The sequence below is a fragment of the Taudactylus pleione genome, unplaced genomic scaffold (assembly GCF_031769625.1).
Source record: "Taudactylus pleione unplaced genomic scaffold, aTauple2 ptg000431l, whole genome shotgun sequence".
NCBI classification, from domain to species: domain Eukaryota; kingdom Metazoa; phylum Chordata; class Amphibia; order Anura; family Myobatrachidae; genus Taudactylus; species Taudactylus pleione.
The window spans coordinates 2,129,380-2,152,614 of record NW_028284833.1 but is presented as its reverse complement, the minus strand read 5'-3'; the positions used below and the strand labels follow the sequence as shown (position 1 = coordinate 2,152,614).

Sequence of the window (23,235 nt, the reverse complement as noted above, 5' to 3'; positions counted from 1 at the left end):
CGGCGGTAACCATCAGGGCACATGGACGGTGCATGTCGTGCGCAGGTGCAGATTTAAAACGTCAGGCCCTAAGAGAGAGAGCGGAATCCAGAAACCTGGTGTTGTACAGCAAGTAGAACAGATGTCTCTTTTACCAGGGAACAACTAGTCCAATAGTATGGAGTTAGTAGGGTAGAAATATGGGAACACACGCACTGGAGGGCGCTTATAGTGTTAATATTTACAAATTCACTTTTAGAGATTTCAGTCAGACCAATAATAATCTGCGTGCATCAAAACAGCTGTAAAAATTGCTTACAGTAACTGAGGGTTCTTTGGAAATGAACTTTATCTCCAGAACAAACTCAGACGGACGTCTTTCATCCTGCGAGTACATCTGTGTACTGAAAAGCACCCAGCAAAGAAAGCCCAAAGCCACGCATTGTGTGCTGTAACGACTCTTAAATTGAAATGGTAAAAAATATGGGATTATGATCCTTACGTAAAAAAGTATTCAGTGTCCTATAACTGAACCTTTTTGGATATAGGCCTAACCAGCAATACAACCTCATCCAGGTTGGGATACAAGCCAGATGCTGACATATTACCGGAAGGTCCGGCGTAACAAGCCACCCAACGTGTTTTGTTATAGTCCAGTGGTTCCCAAACTGTGCGCCGTGGCACCCTGGGGTGCCTCGGGACACTTGCAGGGATGCCTCAGTTTAGTGCCAGCGCCAAATCAAATTATTTATCGTCAATGTAATGTAAATATGTAAACAAACAGAAGCACAAACCTGTCCATCACCACATAGCTGAACCTACAGGTAGCCACAATTTACTTCACTTTACTACTTTACTACATTTATTTCTGAATTTCTCAATAACAAACTTAAACTTAGGGGTGCCGTGAAAACAATTCCGATACTCTAGGGCGCCGTGATTCAATAAAGTTTGGGACCCACTGTTATAGTCACATTGTCATCAGGCATGTGACAGACCTTTATACCCAGGGTGTAGTTTATATAAATGGATAAATAAATTTTAGTAACACAATTGCTTGTGTACTTTTAGCCATGAACGTGTCCTTGGAGCTCTCACTGAAAGAGCGGAGATGAAGGAAATGGAGCGATTTACAACTCTTCTCGATGGGCTGAAAAGCGGAACTCCTGTGACTCTCAAGGTAGTATTGCACCAAGCCTCCTCTCCGAGGGATAGGAGCATACTTCATAATAAGATTAAACATTTATTCAGATTAAAAAATCTGTTCCTCTAAGGGGAGTTTTCATCACATCTCCATATAAATGTAAGGATCTTATATGAAAACCTTGCTCTGACGAGCACTCTGCTTCCGTTTAATATGACCAATGTTGGGCTTCAGCAGTTTATTGCGGTTCTTTCAATGGAAGCTGTCTGTGCACTTGGTAAAGAAAAATGATCTAAGCTGCAAAGAACGGATTACTGAGACTTTAGGGCAATGGTTCTTGTTCGTATTCCCAGGGGACATCCTAGATGTTCCGTCAGGTGGTGGAAAATAACTGCAAACACCAAGTGGTACCTTTTATAATGACCAAATAGTTTATCAATGGGAAGCTTGCACATTAACTGTGTATAAGCTACACACACTATGCAATTGTAATTATCCTAGGCACATACAATCCTGAATTATAGACATGGGTCTCTATACTATATGTAGCTTAATTGGGGAGTAGCTTATTTGTAGGACATGGGATCCGCCATGGTGCAGTTTGTTTGTTTTCCCAATCACAAGAGAAGAGATTACTGGCAGAATCTGTCCAAGTTCCAGTGACTGTCGGGTTAGATTTGGGTTTGATCAGCTGTGAAAGAAACATTATCGTAGTTACACCACATTCACGCTGTTTATTATAACCCATGGCTGCCATCATTTTGATATGGTGACATGAAGCTTATCTGACCCTTAATTGGTATTGGTTGACACATGTACTAAAAGAGGTCTAGGAATAAATTGGTTATTCGTGGGGGTATTTAGGCGCTGTTAGGTTTCAGGTCCCCAGCGGAACAAATTAGGTGGTTTTATTCCAACTACACCTCAGGAGAACATTTCCAGATGGTCAATAAGATGCATCTGACTATTGAGTTTGTGCACGGACATAGACAGTTCTACTTCTCAAGTATTAGGATACACTAAAACCCTCTTTCATTCATGGAATCACATTTCCTGACCACCTATTTGTTATTACAGACACCTGAAACACATAATTACTTTGATTAAATCATTTTCTGTCTCCAAGGTGAGCTGTATACTCTTGATCAATGCCTTGATCATCCAAGGAGATGAGCTGGACCTCCGAGTGCACATACGCAGCGAGTTCATGCGTTCAGGACTGGGCAACTTGTTAAAGGTAAGATATTGCTGTTATACATTCATACGGTTAGCGGGGCGCTTTGCTTCTAATAATGCTAGGTGCCAGGGATAAATGGGAAGGTTTGCCCAATGGGAACAATCCCAAGTGCCCCCTTACGCTTATAGATTACTCTGAGGCTTTACCATCGCTAGATCCACAGCAGTCGTTTGAGAAGCGCTACATTTTTTTCAACGCGTGATTTGTATTTGGCGTGCTGTGCAGATTACATTATATCGCCACTTTTTTTTTTTATACCATCTGTTGGATACTAGATTACCTATGATATATACATGGATCTCCTTGAATAAGCTTACAATAGGAGGAGACATATTGTTAGTGCAGAAGTTACTTGTGTTTGTTAGTTAGGGCACGGTTTTACCCCCGGTCACCTGATTACTAATAAAACGTTGTGTGTTAAGGATCTTCAAGATATTGAGAACGACGAACTGAAGGTGCAGCTGAACGTGTTTATGGAGCACTGCGAATACGACACGGATGATTTGCGCGGGCGCCTGGAAGACATTCGCGTGGAGATGGAATATCCTTTTTACTGTGTTAAAAAAGTTCACAGTGGGAACAGAGAAAGCGAATAACAACTGCAGTGTATTTAGTGCAAGTTGGCAGCCACAGAGTCCTACATCCCGTGCTGAGAGAGGATGGGGGTATGTGCAGCTGTAACTAAACTCAGGGGCACAGTCCGCAGAATAGATCTAGATCTGCCGCCTATAAAGTGTATGAGTGGGTGTGGTATTATATGCCGACATTCATCATTTATACACGGATGAAATATGTCAACATGTTACCCTGCCGACGTATCGACCCGGGTGACCCAGCAGTGACTTACCTGCTCCAGGCAGCTTCCAGCTCCCGGTGGTCATGTGACTGTCACTTCCAGGTCAGACCTGTGACAGTATCATTATGCTATACTAAACCCTAGCCCTCCCTCTAGTGTATGGGTGGGCAATAAGCGGCCCCTCAGCTGTTGTAGAACTACTCATCCCAGCATTCCGTGCCACAGTTTTGCTAAAGCTGTTGCAGGGCATGCTGGTATGTGTAGTTCAACAATAGCTGGCGGGACTCTTATTGTCCACCCCTGCTCTAGTGCCTAGCCATATTGACATTCTGATAATATGGACACATTGCCTGTCGACATTTTAATATCGCAACTGTCGACATGGTAAATGTCGATCTAATGACTACTGCCCATACTTTATTATTCCTACACTTTTGGAGTATTATTTTATAATGATATGTCATTACAGAGTTTGCAGTTTTTGCTCTTTGCCACATGGTGGCAGTGCAAGCCTACAGTTTAAAGTCTGAAATGTGTTCTGCTGTTACAAGCGCAATGCTCGGACATATTTCTACATATACGAGGGTTGTCCAAAAAGTAATGCCTAAATGCTCATAACTCTAAAATAATATGGAACATTTATTTGAAAGTATGTCAGTTTGTAGTTTAATATGTCTGCTAGCTATATATGTATTTTTGTTTAGGTAGTCCAAGAAATACCATGGAATCCAAGATGAAACAAAGAGCCATCATTGTATTTCTGGAAAAAGAAGGCTGCAGTGCTATAGAAATCCACAGAAGACTGAAAAAAGTGTATGGTGAGCGTACAATTGACTATAGCAATGTCAGAAGGTGGATGAAGTTTTTTCAGTCGGGAGAATCGTCCATGTGCGACAAACCTCGTGGTGGCAGACCATCAACTGCAGTGACAGCAGAGAACCAACACAAAGTCGATGCCATGATTCAGAAAGACCATTGTGTGACCATCAGACCATCAGAGATGTCAGTGATGAACTTGAATGTAGCCATGGCACTGTAGAAACACTAATCAATGATTTGGGATATCGTAAAGTGTGTGCTAAATGGATTCCAAAGCAATTAACCAGAAATCATAAGGCCCAGAGGGTGGACGTGTGCAATGACCTTTTGACCAACTTTGAAGTCAACCCTGAAACATTTTTGGAAAATGTCATTACAGGAGATGAGACCTGGGTATTCCTTTATGGCCCAGAAGAAACAAAGGCCCAATCAAAGCAATGGCAACACCCAAGTTCACCTAGGCCAAAAAGTTTAAATCACAGCGATCCGTAAACAAATTCATGGCCACATTCTTCTGGGAATGCTGAGGTGTTATTCTCATTGATTACTTGGAACCAAACCAGTCAATCAACAGTGATCGATACATTATTACACTTAAGAAGCTGAAAGAAGCCATCCGCAAAAAAAGGTCAACAATTCCACTGTCAAATGTCATCTTACACCACGACAATGTCAGACCTCACACTTCTATGGCAACATCCGCGGCCATTACCAAAATAAGGTGGGCAATAATGCCACATCCACTATACAGTCCTGATTTGGCCCCTTCTGACTTTAATCTGTTTGGCCCTCTAAAATACTGTGTCCGGGGTCAACATTTTGAAGACATAGAGGTTGTTAAAAACGCCATACGTTCCTGGGTCAAACACCAACCACTGGATTTTATCCAAAGTGGATTCACTCAGCTTGGGTTGAGAGGTGGAGAAAATGTTTGAGGGCAGATGGTGAATTTTTTGAGTAGTCATTCTGTCACTAAGACTTCATTCAGTATTTTACTGCAAATTTTCAAATCTGTATCTGTAATGAAATTTTAGTTGTGAGCATTTAAGCATTACTTTTTGAACAACCCTCGTGTCGTGTATGGGGGAGACGTTCAGCTACTGCACTGGTAATAGTTATTTGTAAGCGCCCTCTTTCAGCTGCCTATCTGTCTTCATGTCACACAAATAGCACTTACTGTACATAGCGCCGATTGTAATCAGGAAATCCTTTGCAAAGTTAAGATTATGTTTAGTTACTGTAGCTGGTGTTCTCAGCAATCTTGGTACAACCCTGGGTACTTATACCTACACCCACAGGGTAGTCACTTGGGTCTCCTCTGCCATCATTACCAACGTAACTTTAAATAGAGGGCATCAGAATGCTGAAAGTCTCAAATGCCATCGGCCAAAGAAGCCCGTTACATTTGTAAAGTGTGATAAATATCCATTAGCGGTATTTGAGCAATGAATCGGACTCTCTAGAACCCGATGTGTAAGCTTGAAGGATTGTTAGGCCCCGACACTAGCCTTACCTAACATTTCCACTGCAGCCCTGTTAGGAAGGTCAGCTATTACCTCCTGGGGGCTCTTACAGGTCTCAGAAATCAGAACCTGCTACCATCTAAGCTGTCTCTGTCCTTGTGTGCCATTCCACCAATCCACAAGTCTGCCGAGCCGTCAGTCCCTCTTTGCCGGCTGTGTTAGAGAATCGTATCCCCCTAATAGAGCAGGTGAGCTGGCTGGATAGATTTAGTTAAAGACAAACCTCCAGTGATTTCAGTAATGTGATGCATATTAAAGTCAAATAGGCTATTGTTTTTCTTTAATTATGTTAGATATAGTGCGATAAACCAAGAATGGATGATTTACCTGCCTATAGAGCTCGCAGAAATGTAATGCTTCATTTTATTTTTTCTTTAAACCACCTTTAACCTTAACTCTTATCTTACTGACGTCCAAGAAGTCTTCCAAATTGTCCAGAACACAGTGAAGGACACTCCTGCGGAGCAGCTGTTTCTCTCCGTCTTGCAGCATCTTCTTCTCATCCGAAATGACTATGATGCCAGGTAGGACACGGTCATACTGGCACAGGGATCAATAGGCAAAAACAAGAACATTTATATGGGGGAAAACCTGGAATTCTGCGAGTTCATTGGAGACAAGTTGTAAACTGTAGTAATTTTTACAAAAATTAAGCCTAGTGGCATATCAGTGGCTACAGTAATATCATTATGGCTAGTGACTGCCAGTGTGACATCACTGAGGCTAGTGACTACCAGTGTGACATCACTGAGGCTAGTGACTACCAGTGTGACATCACTAAGGCTAGTGACTACCAGTGTGACATCACTGAGGCTAGTGACTACCAGTGTAATATCACTGAGGCTAGTGACTGCAAGTGTAATATCACTGAGGCTAGTGACTGCCAGAGTGACATCACTGAGGCTAGTGACTACCAGTGTGACATCACTGAGGCTAGTGACTGCCAGTGTAATATCACTGAGGTTAGTGACTGCAAGTGTAATATCACTGAGGCTAGTGACTGCCAGAGTGACATCACTGAGGCTAGTGACTACCAGTGTGACATCACTGAGGTTAGTGACTGCCAGTGTAATATCACTGAGGTTAGTGACTGCAAGTGACATCACTGAGGCTAGTGACTGCCAGTGTAATATCACTGAGGCTGGTGACTGCGCTATTGACCTCAGAGAGGCTACTGTCTACTACACAGAGGCTAGTGTCTGTGTGTGACCTCAGAGACGCTAGTGGCAATGTCTGATCTCTCAAAGGCTAGGGTCTGCTAGTGACCTGACAGAGGCTAGGGTCTGCTAGTGACCTGACAGAGGCTAGGGTCTGCTAGTGACCTGACAGAGGCTAGGGTCTGCTAGTGACCTGACAGAGGCTAGGGTCTGCTAGTGACCTGACAGAGGCTAGGGTCTGCTAGTGACCTGACAGAGGCTAGGGTCTGCTAGTGACCTGACAGAGGCTAGGGTCTGCTAGTGACCTGACAGAGGCTAGGGTCTGCTAGTGACCTGACAGAGGCTAGGGTCTGCTAGTGACCTGACAGAGGCTAGGGTCTGCTAGTGACCTGACAGAGGCTAGGGTCTGCTAGTGACCTGACAGAGGCCAGGGTCTGCTAGTGACCTGACAGAGGCCAGGGTCTGCTAGTGACCTGACAGAGGCCAGGGTCTGCTAGTGACCTGACAGAGGCCAGGGTCTGCTAGTGACCTGACAGAGGCCAGGGTCTGCTAGTGACCTGACAGAGGCCAGGGTCTGCTAGTGACCTGACAGAGGCCAGGGTCTGCTAGTGACCTGACAGAGGCCAGGGTCTGCTAGTGACCTGACAGAGGCTAGGGTCTGCTAGTGACCTGTCAGAGGCTGTGTGTGTGAGACCTGACAGAGGCTAGGGTCTGCTAGTGACCTGACAGAGGCTAGGGTCTGCTAGTGACCTGACAGAGGCTAGGGTCTGCTAGTGACCTGACAGAGGCCAGGGTCTGCTAGTGACCTGACAGAGGCCAGGGTCTGCTAGTGACCTGACAGAGGCTAGGGTCTGCTAGTGACCTGACAGAGGCTAGGGTCTGCTAGTGACCTGACAGAGGCTAGGGTCTGCTAGTGACCTGACAGAGGCTAGGGTCTGCTAGTGACCTGACAGAGGCTAGGGTCTGCTAGTGACCTGACAGAGGCTAGGGTCTGCTAGTGACCTGACAGAGGCTAGGGTCTGCTAGTGACCTGACAGAGGCTAGGGTCTGCTAGTGACCTGACAGAGGCTAGGGTCTGCTAGTGACCTGACAGAGGCTAGGGTCTGCTAGTGACCTGACAGAGGCTAGGGTCTGCTAGTGACCTGACAGAGGCCAGGGTCTGCTAGTGACCTGACAGAGGCCAGGGTCTGCTAGTGACCTGTCAGAGGCTGTGTGTGTGAGACCTGACAGAGGCTGTGTGTGTGAGACCTGACAGAGGCTGTGTGTGTGAGACCTGACAGAGGCTGTGTGTGTGAGACCTGACAGAGGCTGTGTGTGTGAGACCTGACAGAGGCTGTGTGTGTGAGACCTGACAGAGGCTAGAGACTATTTATTCTTCAGGATCCATAGGGATCCACAGGGATAATGTTGTTGGAGTGATCCAGGCACCAAACAGTTAAGCTTTCAGCTCCCAGGATGCCCAAGGTCCTCCTTCACATATACCCCACCCCTGGCCACAGGCATTCAGTTGTTCGGTTGGTGCGGCAGGATTCAGACACCTTTATGTTTTATTTATTATTTAAATGTTTTAGTTAGCAGTGGTGGGCATCTTAATAGACGCCTGCACTGCGACTCACTCTACCTCCGCCGGGCCACAACACCAGTAGCAGGTCTGGTGATTTTTGCAGGTCACGACAGAGCTTGCTATCGGCGACGCTGGGGCCCGGATGAATGCAGTTGTCCAGTAAGGTGCTTCCAGCGCTGGAGACACACCGGAAGCTGCTGCAGTGAGGGCCCGGGGCCAACCACTCCCTCACTAGACCAACAGGCCTTATCGCCTGACGCGGGGATCGGCAGCAGACGCTTCTGCTGCCATGAGGCCAGCGTACCCGGCCAGTTGATGCAGCTTAGGGGAGGTAGGCTCTCCCCCAGCAGCTCCTCCCCAGACGCAGATCCTTCAAAGGGTTTCCCGCGTCTGGGTTGCTTCTTGTACGCTCCTCATGTATATGAGTTGCACACAGTCCACTATGGCTGGGGCTTGGGTATCCAAGGCTGTTGAAGAATGGACGGGGGCATTGGAAGATACCCTACCGAATGCTACTAGAAAACAACTGACCTATATCTCCCACATACGGGAATCTGCCTCTTACTTGGGTGAAGCTGCAATAAATGCTGGACGCCTAGCTTCTAAAGCATTGACAGCCTCAGCTGTGGCTCTTAGAGTCCTTTGGTTAAGGTCCTGGAAAGCAGATACAGGGTCAAAGAACGTTCAGGAATACTTACCTTTTTTTGGAAATATACTTTTTGGAGCAGAATTAGATAAGATAGTGGCTACTCTGGCAGCTTCTAAATCTGCAGATCTGCCATTAACAGCTACATTAAAGTCTAGGCAGTCTTTTCGGTCCTTTCGTCCTCGGGGACGAGCAAAAGGACAGTCTTCCTCCAGACCGTCTAGTTCTCGCAGGACCACCAAGCAGCAAAATAAAAGGTCCTGACCGGCCGGATGTCCAGCTTCTAAGCCGGATGACAAACCCTCTGCCTGTTGGGGCGGGCCTCCTTCTGGGGGATCCCAGGGTGGGAGGTCGACTTCAATTTGCGGACTAGTGGCATTAAACAACAACAGATGCCTGTGTCTGAGAAGTGGTCTCTCAGGGGTATGCTCTCACTTTCTGGTCATCGCATCTTTCAGGGTAGATGGACAAATCAGGATAGTCATCTGCCCATAAACATTCTGGAGCTTCAAGCAGTATACAAAGCACTTATCAGGGCACAGCACCTCCTCCAGGGCAGGCCGGTCCAGATCCAGTACGACAATGCGACCACAGTAGCCTATCTCTCATCAAGGAGGCATGCAAAGTCACGCAGCCATGAGGGAAGTGACAAACGTTCTGATCTGGGCAGAACATCATCTTCCGGCTATCTTGTCAATATTCATCCCGGGAGTCTTTAACTTCCTAAGTCGTCAGGACATACACGCCGGAGAGTGGGCTCTCCACCTGGGAAATTTTCAATTCTTGGTGGACAAATGGGGCCTACCAGACGTAGACCTCATGGGCCTCATGTCACAATCACAGGGTCCACAGGTATGGGTCCATGACTAGAGACCCCACAGCCACATTCATGGACGCACTGGCAGTGCAATGGGACTTCAAACTAATGTATCTCTTTCCTCTGTTTTCCCTACTCCCAAGGGTCCTCGGGAAAATTCAAGCAGGAAGGCGCAACAGTGATACTGGTAGATCCTGCGCGGCCAAGATGCCATTGGTTCACCGACATACGGAATCTATTCATAAATTCTCTGTTTCCTCTTCCTCTATGGCCGCATCTGTTAGCGTAAGGTCCCTGCCTGCATCTGGACTTACCCAGTCTGTCTTTGAGCCAAAGGTTTCTCCAGCTCTGTGATTCAACAATGCTTAGGGCACAAAAACCTACAGGGTTTGGCATTCTTTTGGTCAATGTTGTTCCCACAAATTGTATGACCATAAGGTTTTTAGGGTTTCCCGGGTACTTGCTTTTCTCCAGGCTGATTTAGACCTCGGTCTCCGCCTGGCCACCCTGAGTGTACAGGTTTCTGCGTTGTCAGTTTGGTTCCAGCAAAGTATTGCTTCCTTGTCGGATGTTGGAACTTTTTTGCAGGGTATTCTCTGAGTTCAGCCTCCCTTTATCCCACCGGTGGCACCGTGGGATTTGTCCTTGGTTCTCAAAGGGTTGCTAATTGACCCATGTGAACCTTCGGACTCAGTAGATTTGAAATGGTTGACAGCGAAGACACTTTTTCTCCTCACTATCTCGTCTGCACGCAGAGTTTCTGATTTGGCAGTGCTCTTGTCGCTACCCCTTTCTGATTTTTCACCAGGATAGAGCTGTTCCGTACATGGGCAGGTTACCTTCCTAAGGTAGTGTCCCGTTTCCATGTGAATGAAGAGACTGTGAGTCCAGCTTTTCAGTCTTCAGACCTTTCTGTAGGTGAAGCCTCCCTGGATGTGGTTCGTGCTCTCCGTATCTATTTGGATCGTACAGACTTTTATTTTTTTTTAGAAAATCTTTTTGTATTATATGGTTTTCACTAACGAGGAAGGCCAGCTAACAAACAAACTCTGGCTCAATGGTTACGTATGACTATCGCTCAGGCTGATCTCCCTGTCCCAAACACGGCAACAGCACATTCTCCCCGGCCTGTGGGACCATCGTGGGCATTCCGTCGTGGTGCCTCTGCTGAACAATTGTGCAAGGTAGCCACGTGGTCTTCTGTCCACACTTTTCTTAGGTTCTATGTCTTTGATACTTTTGTCTCTCAGGATGCTTCCTTTGGGCGGCGGGTTCTCCTTTCTGCTCAGGAGCGTCCCCACCCTTGGGGAACTGCTTTGGGACATCCCCATGGTATCCCTGTGGACCTTGAAGAAGAAAAGACGTACCTGGCTGCCTTGGGTAATTTTTTTAGGTCATGGATTCCCTCTTTCTCTGTGAATGTTTCTGGTGTATGATTGTTCTTCCTTCTCCTTTTTCCTTCTGCTGCCTTGGGCTTGTTTACTAAACTGAATGCCTGTGGCCAGGGGCGGGGTATATGTGGAGGAGGACCTGGGGCATCCTGGGAGCTGAAAGCTTAAATGTTTGGTGACTGGATCACTGCAACCACATTATCCTGTGGATCCCTTTGGACCCTGAAGAAGAAATAGCCCCTAGCCACTGTGAGGTAACAAATAGCCTCTGGACTCTGTGAGGTCACACACAGCCTCTAGCCACAAGCCTCTCTTATTTTGTAACCTCACAGAGGCTAGTGTCTACTACTACTGACCTCAGATAGGCTACTGTCTACTACACAGAGGCTAGTGGCTATGTGTGACCTCAGAGAGGCTAGTGGCTGTGTGTGACCTCAGAGAGGCTAGTGGCTGTGTGTGACCTCAGAGAGGCTAGTGGCTGTGTGTGACCTCAGAGAGGCTAGTGGCTGTGTGTGACCTCAGAGAGGCTAGTGGCTGTGTGTGACCTCAGAGAGGCTAGTGGCGCTGTGTGACCTCAGAGAGAGGCTAGTGGCGCTGTGTGTGACCTCAGAGGCGCTAGTGGCGCTGTGTGTGACCTCAGAGAGGCTAGTGGTGCTGTTTGTGACCTCAGAGAGGCTAGGGTCTGCATGTGACCTCGGAGAGGCTAGGGTGTGCGTGTGACCTTTCTGTTTGGTTGTAATGGGAAACACATCCACGTGTCATTTTAGAAGTTTAGTCTCCTTCATATATCCTAATCCTGGCTCCTCTTCGCTTTACAATGTTAATTATCGAAAGACATTTTTTATTAACATTTTTGCACTTTTATAAAGGTATGAAGTTTTTCTGGCTCTAGGATCCGGCTGCCATTGAAACCTTCTAGCCACAGCACTGTGTTTAGCTATTGTTTGATTGGTTACCAGATTAACCAGTCTCTAGCACTTAGTGTAAACTCTCCCATTTCAGAATCTTTGTTTCTGTATTGGAGCTGTATGTGTATTGCATACTCTTGCACTGTTTAATAAGTAGTTAACTTCTTTATTATAGAATTAGAAGCAAAAATGTGTGTGTAAACATTTTTGGTAAAAACACTCTCCACCAGAGTTTGCAATACACATACAGTAAAAGTCAGCGCTTGAATTTATCCACTTATTGTATCTATACTGAGCTGCTAATTCCAAATCAGCGGGGAATAATTTCTGTATATCTATATTGGAACAACAGATAAAATTTACTGAAAACACAGTGACTACTGTCCAATCCATGTTATCCCAACACATGTGATGACTAATGTACAATCCACATGTGATGACTAATGTACAATCCATGTTATCCCAACACATGTGATGACTAATGTACAATCCATGTTATCCCAACACATGTGATGACTAATGTACAATCCATGTTATCCCAACACATGCGGTGACTAATGTACAATCCATGTTCTCCCAGCACATTCGGTGACTAATGTACAATCTATGTTATCCCAACACATGTGATGACTAATGTACAATCCATGTTATCCCAACACATGCGGTGACTAATGTACAATCCATGTTATCCCAACACATGCGGTGACTAATGTACAATCCATGTTATCCCAACACATGTGATGATTAATGTAGAATCCATGTTATCCCAACACATGTGATGACTAATGTACAATCTATGTTATCCCAACACATGTGATGACTAATGTACAATCCACATGTGATGACTAATGTACAATCCATGTTATCCCAACACATGTGATGACTAATGTACAATCCATGTTATCCCAACACATGTGATGACTAATGTACAATCCATGTTATCCCAACACATGCGGTGACTAATGTACAATCCATGTTCTCCCAGCACATTCGGTGACTAATGTACAATCTATGTTATCCCAACACATGTGATGACTAATGTACAATCCATGTTATCCCAACACATGCGGTGACTAATGTACAATCCATGTTATCCCAACACATGCGGTGACTAATGTACAATCCATGTTATCCCAACACATGTGATGATTAATGTAGAATCCATGTTATCCCAACACATGTGATGACTAATGTACAATCTATGTTATCCCAACACATGTGATGACTAATGTACAATCCATGTTATCCCAACACATGTGATGACTAATGTACAATCCATGTTATCCCAACACATGTGATGACTACTGTCCAATCCATGTTATCCCAACACATGTGATGACTAATGTACAATCCACATGTGATGACTAATGTACAATCCATGTTATCCCAACACATGTGATGACTAATGTACAATCCATGTTATCCCAACACATGTGATGACTAATGTACAATCCATGTTATCCCAACACATGTGATGACTAATGTACAATCCATGTTATCCCAACACATGCGGTGACTAATGTACAATCCATGTTCTCCCAGCACATTCGGTGACTAATGTACAATCTATGTTATCCCAACACATGTGATGACTAATGTACAATCCATGTTATCCCAACACATGCGGTGACTAATGTACAATCCATGTTATCCCAACACATGCGGTGACTAATGTACAATCCATGTTATCCCAACACATGTGATGATTAATGTAGAATCCATGTTATCCCAACACATGTGATGACTAATGTACAATCTATGTTATCCCAACACATGTGATGACTAATGTACAATCCACATGTGATGACTAATGTACAATCCATGTTATCCCAACACATGTGATGACTAATGTACAATCCATGTTATCCCAACACATGTGATGACTAATGTACAATCCATGTTATCCCAACACATGCGGTGACTAATGTACAATCCATGTTCTCCCAGCACATTCGGTGACTAATGTACAATCTATGTTATCCCAACACATGTGATGACTAATGTACAATCCATGTTATCCCAACACATGCGGTGACTAATGTACAATCCATGTTATCCCAACACATGCGGTGACTAATGTACAATCCATGTTATCCCAACACATGTGATGATTAATGTAGAATCCATGTTATCCCAACACATGTGATGACTAATGTACAATCTATGTTATCCCAACACATGTGATGACTAATGTACAATCCATGTTATCCCAACACATGTGATGACTAATGTACAATCCATGTTATCCCAACACATGTGATGACTACTGTCCAATCCATGTTATCCCAACACATGTGATGACTAATGTACAATCCACATGTGATGACTAATGTACAATCCATGTTATCCCAACACATGTGATGACTAATGTACAATCCATGTTATCCCAACACATGTGATGACTAATGTACAATCCATGTTATCCCAACACATGTGATGACTAATGTACAATCCATGTTATCCCAACACATGCGGTGACTAATGTACAATCCATGTTCTCCCAGCACATTCGGTGACTAATGTACAATCTATGTTATCCCAACACATGTGATGACTAATGTACAATCCATGTTATCCCAACACATGCGGTGACTAATGTACAATCCATGTTATCCCAACACATGCGGTGACTAATGTACAATCCATGTTATCCCAACACATGTGATGATTAATGTAGAATCCATGTTATCCCAACACATGTGATGACTAATGTACAATCTATGTTATCCCAACACATGTGATGACTAATGTACAATCCATGTTATCCCAACACATGTGATGACTAATGTACAATCCATGTTATCCCAACACATGTGATGACTAATGTACAATCCATGTTATCCCAACACATGTGATGACTAATGTACAATCCATGTTCTCCCAGCACATGCGGTGACTAATGTACAATCCATGTTATCCCAGCACATGCGGTGACTAATGTACAATCTATGTTATCCCAACACATGTGATGACTAATGTACAATCCATGTTATCCCAGCACATTCGGTGACTAATGTACAATCTATGTTATCCCAACACATGCGGTGAATAATGTACAATCCATGTTATCCCAACACATGCGATGACTAATGTAGAATCCATGTTATCCCAACACATGTGATGACTAATGTACAATCTATGTTATCCCAACACATGTGATGACTAATGTACAATCCATGTTATCCCAACACATGTGATGACTAATGTACAATCCATGTTATCCCAACACATGTGATGACTAATGTACAATCCATGTTCTCCCAGCACATGCGGTGACTAATGTACAATCCATGTTATCCCAACACATGTGATGACTAATGTACAATCCATGTTCTCCCAGCACATGCGGTGACTAATGTACAATCTATGTTATCCCAACACATGTGATGACTAATGTACAATCCATGTTATCCCAACACATGTGATGACTAATGTACAATCCATGTTATCCCAACACATGTGATGACTAATGTACAATCCATGTTCTCCCAGCACATGCGGTGACTAATGTACAATCCATGTTCTCCCAGCACATGCGGTGACTAATGTACAATCTATGTTATCCCAACACATGCGGTGACTAATGTACAATCTATGTTATCCCAACACATGCGGTGACTAATTTACAATCTGTTATCCCAACACATGCGATGGCTACTGTACAAGGGTGTAGTAGGTAATGCGGCCGGCGGTTCAAATCCCGACAGCGGAAGCCCGGCAGAGCTGAAGATCCCGATCGCTAATAAGGTAAGTATACTAACCCCATTTTCTCCCCAACCCTCTCTTAGAGGTGCCTAACCCTAACCTCCCCCCCAAGTGCCTAACCCTAAACCCCCCCTTCCCCGCAGCCTAAATCTGTCTCCCGGGGGGGTGCCCAACCCTAGCCCCCCCTTCCCCTAGCCTACCCTAAGTCCTCCCAGGAGCCCTAAAAACTAACGCCCCCCCTCCCGCGGCTGTCTTATCTTCGTTCGATATGCCGGGCATCGGTCTTCTGGCGTAGGTCCAATGACAGGCGTCGGGATTTCGACGCCTGTCATTAGTACTTTGCCGGGATTAGACAGTCGGGAAACCGGCGGTCGTCATTTAGACCGTCGGCCTCCTGATTATATCCCCTATACAATCCACTTTGTCCCAGCACATGCGGTGACAACTGTACAATCCACTTTATCCCAGCACATACGGTGACTACTGTACAATCCACTTTATACTACTGTACAATCCACTTTATCCCAGCACATTGGATGACTGCTGTACAGTTCACTTTATCCCAGCACATTGGATGACTGCTGTACAGTCCACTTTAACTCAGCACATTGGATGACTGCTGTACAGTCCGCTTTATCCCAGCACATGGGGTGACTGCTGTACAGTCCGCTTTATCCCAGCACATTGGATGACTGCTGTACAGTCCACTTTATCCCAGCACATGGGATGACTGCTGTACAGTCCACTTTATCCCAGCACATGGGATGACTGCTGTACAGTCCACTTTATCCCAGCACATACGGTGACAACTGTACAATCCACTTTATCCCAGCACATACGGTGACTACTGTACAATCCACTTTATACTACTGTACAATCCACTTTATCCCAGCACATTGGATGACTTCTGTACAGTCCACTTTATCCCAGCACATGGGATGACTGCTGTACAGTCCACTTTATCCCAGCACATGGGATGACTGCTGTACAGTCCACTTTATCCCAGCACATGCGGTGACAACTGTACAATCCACTTTATCCCAGCACATACGGTGACTACTGTACAATCCACTTTATACTACTGTACAATCCACTTTATCCCAGCACATTGGATGACTTCTGTACAATCCACTTTATCCCAGCACATTGGATGACTTCTGTACAGTCCACTTTATCCCAGCACATGGGATGACTGCTGTACAGTTCACTTTATCCCAGCACATTGGATGACTGCTGTACAGTCCACTTTAACTCAGCACATGCGGTGACAACTGTACAATCCACTTTATCCCAGCACATACGGTGACTACTGTACAATCCACTTTATCCCAGCACATGGGGTGACTGCTGTACAGTCCGCTTTATCCCAGCACATTGGATGACTGCTGTACAGTCCACTTTATCCCAGCACATGGGATGACTGCTGTACAGTCCACTTTATCCCAGCACATGGGATGACTGCTGTACAGTCCACTTTATCCCAGCACATGGGATGACTGCTGTACAGTCCACTTTATCCCAGCACATGGGATGACTGCTGTACAGTCCACTTTATCCCAGCACATGGGGTGACTGCTGTACAGTCCACTTTATCCCAGCACATGGGATGACTGCTGTACTGTCCACTTTATCCCAGCACATGGGATGACTGCTGTACAGTCCACTTTATCCCAGCACATGGGATGACTGCTGTACTGTCCACTTTATCCCAGCACATGGGATGACTGCTGTACAGTCCATGTTATCCCAACACATGCGGTGACTACTGTTAATGGTAATGAAAGCAATGCTGAGATGGCTCAGATCCTTCATTCATTTTTAAATCCCACTCTTGTAATATAAAGCATTAGTAAGTAAAAGGCCAGACCACAAAGAGGCCACTATACCCTGTATTGTACTAGGCAGCCCTGTCCTATTCACTCACCACCTAGGGCCCTTTGTACACTGTGCTCTGAACCTATGTGCAGTTGTATAGGGGAAACAGAAAAATAAAACAAGAATCAATGTTCCAATTTATAGCTCTGTCTCTACACCCAATATTTACATCGGTCAGGAAGCCAGCAGTTGAGATGCAGACTGCCAGCTTCCTGACTTGTCAAATGCCAGCATGGGATTAACGATAGGTGTTCCCCCAGTAGGAGTCCCCCTTGATGCAGTGCCCCCTGTAGTAGTCCCCAGTAGTGGTCCCCCACAATGCAGTGCCCACAGTAGTATCCCGCCCCCCCAGTGGTAGTTCCCTAAGGATACTGCCTTTGAACCTCTATATACCCCTGCCTATACCTTCTAATATCCTGCCTATAAACCTCTAAGGATGATGCTAATTTGCGTACGCAGTCATACAGTAAATAAAGACTCCAGACTTAGAACCTGTGGTTCCAAAGCACAAAGTATTATTCAAGTAAAAGTACAGCAGTTACATGCTATGATCCTCATATAATCTTAGCGCAAAGAAATTATACATATGCAGCGCTCTCTGGTCCAGATGTTAGGCATCAGCAAGAAACCCCTCATCAATCAGCATTCAGCACAAAGCCTAGGAACCCAGGGTCAGAGCACACATATTTATACCCCCCAGAAATAAACAACACAATAGAGAAGTTTGTTGCTAATACCATTGGTCCTAAAGGAGAGGGCATATGTTACAAGGCATTTAACAGGTTGCTTCAATTAGACACGATCCAGCCTCTAACAACTGGTGGTCTTTGGTTTCCCGCCCCATGCAAATCCTAACAGTTGTTCATATAATGTACATTTTGTTGCATGAAGTCTCTGCGGTCCATAAGTTGAGAATGCATGTTGCGATCTCTCCATCGATATTACCGGAATACTGTTTGAGAGAATACGCATCAGTACAATACCAAACATGGCTTACTTATCACGTATAAAACCTTAGTTACGAAATAACCTTTATTTCCTAGCAATGATAATAAATGTGCATACTCGAATCTTATACCTTAAAGCTTATGGAACCTTGTATGTGAATATGTAATGCGTGAGTATGTGGGGTTTGATGTAAAGACGCTAGTTAACTTGGGGCAGATGCGTGTGCGTGCAGCTAATATTCATCGTTTTCATACAGGGTCTTATGCATTCGCTAATATGGGACTAGTTAACAGCGCAATTGTGCGTATTAATGTGTGTATGAGAACACCTAGCAGTGTGGAATGCTGAGCATTATAGTTCCATGACTTGCTCATGCCCCAGTAGCCCCCACCCTTTTCAGGCTCCAAAATACTGGTCTTTGTTCTCCCAGGGCCTGTGTGGATGCAAATTAGCACAGCTACAAGACCCAAACCTCAGATAACACTCTTGGCTTTGAAGGTATTTTATTGCAGGAAGCCTGCTAATGTAAGGTGCTACAAACGACCCTCTTGCTGTATTCGAGCAGGGCCACCTGGAGTGAGAGCAGATGTTATGTCCATGTAGCTTGTCTTCACAGGCTAGTTGTCACGTGGCCATTTGCTCTGTTTAGCTAATGCAATCCAATTTTGACATACTGTACAGCCATTTCTGAAATATATCCTTTAGGGGACTTATAATAATATACACTTTATCCAGAGCACCCAAACTACGTAAAGTCATGAAATGGGCTTTTGATGAATCGCCGTAACTTATGGCGATGGTCACAGATGCAATCGCATGATGCTAATAGTAAGATCGCCACATGTACTAAAGTGTGAGTTTATCTAAAATGGCCCTTAAGCGGCCATTTGCAAAATGGCGTCTTACGATCTTATTTCCAAGATGGCATCTTACGGCCAGTCGCAAGATGGCGTTGCTGCAATCCAATTTTAAACTGATCTTGTCTCAGTCAATAATCCAGCTTCGACACCCCAGTAGTGGTTCCCCATGATGCAGTGCCCACAGTAGTATCTCTCCCCCCCCCCCCCCCCCCCAGTGGTAGTCCCCTGTAGTGGTTCCCCACGATGCAGTGCCCACAGTAGTATCCCCCCCCAGTAGTGCCCCCAGTAGTAGTCCCCTTCTTTGTAATAGAGTGCCCCCCCTGCCCCCCAAAATACACACTAAAATGAAACGAAAAATACTTGCCTGTATCCACGCTCCTGCTCCCGCCGCTGTCTGTCTGACTCTCATTGGCTGCTGAATAACACACATCGCTGCCGTGCTGGCGGCGATGTGTGTGTTAGCACAGTCTGAGCCCGCCTGCTACCCTCCTCCTGGCGCTATTGGGCAAGCACTCAGGGGAAGGGAAGGGGCTCAGCTGTGCAGCACAGGAACGGCGCTGGAAGCCTAGCGCCGGTCCTGTGTAAATGTATAGCGCTGACCGCACTCACGGCGGTCGGCGCTACACTGGCTAACTAGGATGGGCCGGCACCGTGGCCGGTGGCGCCCCCCCCGCGCCGCCGGTCCCCCGGCGCCCAGGACACGCACCCCGCTCGCCCTGCCCTAGTTACGCCACTGGGCTTAGATGTCTTATTTCCTTATTGAAGCATTATTATTGAATTATTGAAGCAAAGTACTCTTAATTCCTTTACTATGAGCTTTAGTACCCATGTGTAAGCAGTTAATGTTTCAACAGAGTTGCATAATCAATTAATAGTGCTTTTTCTTTTTCTTTTTTGCCACAAACTATAGGCGAAACAATTGGAAATCTCTGGCCAAAAATTATAAACACAGGCAATTTTATGAGTTGCCAGCAGATGGCGATCTTTCACCAATTTTTTTATTTTATTTAGTTATTTGTATATTAGCTTCCTAAGAATGGTATTTACTGAACAGTATGGCAATCAAAGGCAATATTTCAGGCAGATGAGTTTTTACGTAAAGAAAGGATTATTGGACAGCTAATGGTCCAATGTTAGCTGTAATAATCGCATTCATTTCCCTCCGAGAAGCAGCTAGAGAATGCAGCCATGATTTGTTATGTTGTTTTGTTATGTCCTTTATGTTTTCCCCTGAGTTGGCCTCTGTTATCGTATTAGTGTGTTTCAAACCGTATTTTGCTTCTTTTTTTTTTTTCCCTCTTTCAGCACATGTGAAGTGCTAATGTTTATCACTGCAACTTCTATACAAATGGTGTTACTGCATAACTTTATATATGTATTTCTACTTGTAGATACATTTTATACTCCTCTAACCATAGCTTTAAAATGTTGCATAAACTGTTCACAGTGAATATCTTAAATTAGAATAGCAGGTTAGTCTCAGAAAGCACAATATAAAAGTATAGAGCAAATTTCTGCCCCAATACTCTACATATGAACAAGATGAAACTCTCGCAGCTATTTATTGTATGTGCATGTCTATATAGTATACACATTGCATTATTTTATGGCTACATACCTTTAAATGATATCCTTATGTATGGTGGTAAGTGCAATATCTGCAACTGCATTACTGAAAACACAAGTTAGCCAACATGCTGTAGACCAAAACTCTGTGTAAGATTATGGGGGTTATGTAATAGGTTCAGGATTTAAGGAACCGACGTGCTTTTTGGCGTGTTCGCCACTTAATTTAAAACGTCAATTGGTTATAGGGCTGATCTTGCCTTATAACTAATTGCAGCTTTAATTCAACAGCGAGCTCACTGGTTCCTAAAACTGGGAACCTATTACCCTACGTGGTATGTGCGTTCTAAGTAGGAACGTCACTAATACAAATTTTTGTGCTTAAAGGGTCACTTGGCCATAAACAGAACTTCACACTCCTATCCATTCCGCCCACCGAATAGTAGAGCTGCAACCAACTGCCAAATGCCTTCCACCATCCCCCTACCACATTAACACCAAACATACACGATCATTTGTTACCGTGGTAATAGTGACCTACATAGCTACCGGTATTACAAGTGAACCTACAATGCTTCGGGTCAACAATCCCACACCATCCAAGTAATTATATTATTCTAAACGTCAAATAAACAAATCAAGGGTTAAAATATATCCGCTCATCACCCTACTTTTTTAGAGTACAAGGTGCAAGATAAAAAGTAGTGATAGCCCCAAAACAGAGAGCATTCAAGTCTAATGCATTATTCCTGCGACAGCTTCGTTTTGGATCAGGTATGAGCCTTGAAATTGTTGAAGAATCACGGCAGTATAAATATACAAAATAGCACCAAACAGGTTAATTAGTGACCTCAGGTTGTGCCAAAGCTAAAATAAACTGGTAATAAACATAGCGACTAACTTGAAAATAAAGATGAAAAAAAAACAACTGTCTTGTCTTAAGGGGTAGATTTACTAAAGCTTCTAAAATTGAAAAGCAGTGGTGTTGCCCATAGCAACCAATCCGGTTTAGCTGTCATTTCTATATTGCATCCTAGAATCCTAGAATATGATAGGCAGAATCTGGTAGCTGTAGGCATCATTACCACCTTTAATTTTTAGTTATAGTAAATCTACCCCTAAATAGTCAAACAGAAATAAATGAGATTATAGAAATAATATCATTAAAGAAACTGCTCCAAGGTTACGTCATGACGATTAAAAAAAAACAAAGCATTGATTCTGGACACTAAATAAAGTACGCATACAATGAAAACATGAGCATAAAACAGTAAAAACTTGGGCCGTATAACTGCTGTCAGACAATTCACAACGTAATGTACATATATTTCATATACTGTACCTCCACCAGTCCCATCCCCCCTATACAAAATTATATATATATATATAACATTCTCCAGTCTAGACTGACAGAAAACAGCTTTTCCCTGTGAGACTAGCATTCAACCTCAACATTAAATGTAGTCTGGTCATTGAGGTATGAAATCCCCTTCAGTCATGATACGGTTATAGAACATTTTACAGATGCTGTAAGTAAATAATACTGGTGCGCTTTATACTGTAGGAAGATAAAAGACAAATCTCTTCTGCTTGTAGCCTTCTTTCATTAACAGACTAATTAAAATGACTAAAAGACTGGTGGTAAACAAGAAGTGACTCCGTATTTAAATATCCCCCTTTTTACCTCTATTCAAACTTTCAAAATGCACAACATCAAAAAAGGGCCGGGTCAGGGAAGTGTCTTGAGGAACCTTCCGCCACGCTGAGACGCCTCTGGTCATCCGACAGCAGCTTTATTCAGTGCTACACTTTTTCCTTATTTTTATATTAAACTCAAATTGCTTTGATGATGTGAAAGTTTTAATTCTCTTTCTACACAACGGAGACAGTAGAATTCAGTTCATCTTTAAAGTACAATCTAGTCTAATTTTTCAGTTGTGTTTCTTTCCCCGCTCTAGGCCGCAGTACTACAAGCTGATCGATGAAGTCATTTCTCAGATAATCCTTCACAAAAATGGAGCTGACCCTGACTTCAAATGCAGACACTTAAGCATTGAAATTGAAAGTTTGATAGGTAGGTGTCTTTTTATGTCTCTTCCTGCCTATGCGTCACTTTCAACCTGATACAATCGGGATAACCTTATTGATGTGGAGGACAGGAGGGGCTCATTCACTGCATCTGCCATATATATATATATATATATATATATATATATATATATATATATATATATATATATATATATACACACACTGAGTACATAAGTACAAGGGGTGCAACTTCATCGTACAATAGTGGA

General features: G+C 44.2%; 1 protein-coding gene across 2 annotated transcripts in view; it reads left to right on the top strand.

Annotated features, from left to right (window-relative positions):
* Positions 1–23,235, top strand: part of DIAPH1 (diaphanous related formin 1) — a 253,834-nt gene that overhangs the window by 94,784 nt on the left and 135,815 nt on the right. For both annotated transcript variants that reach the window (XM_088447392.1, XM_088447393.1), the window contains exons 9-13: positions 1,051–1,159; positions 2,250–2,360; positions 2,783–2,901; positions 5,906–6,022; positions 22,894–23,009. In XM_088447392.1, the coding sequence (XP_088303518.1) occupies positions 1,051–1,159; positions 2,250–2,360; positions 2,783–2,901; positions 5,906–6,022; positions 22,894–23,009 (572 nt within the window). The remainder of the gene's footprint in view (positions 1–1,050; positions 1,160–2,249; positions 2,361–2,782; positions 2,902–5,905; positions 6,023–22,893; positions 23,010–23,235) is intronic.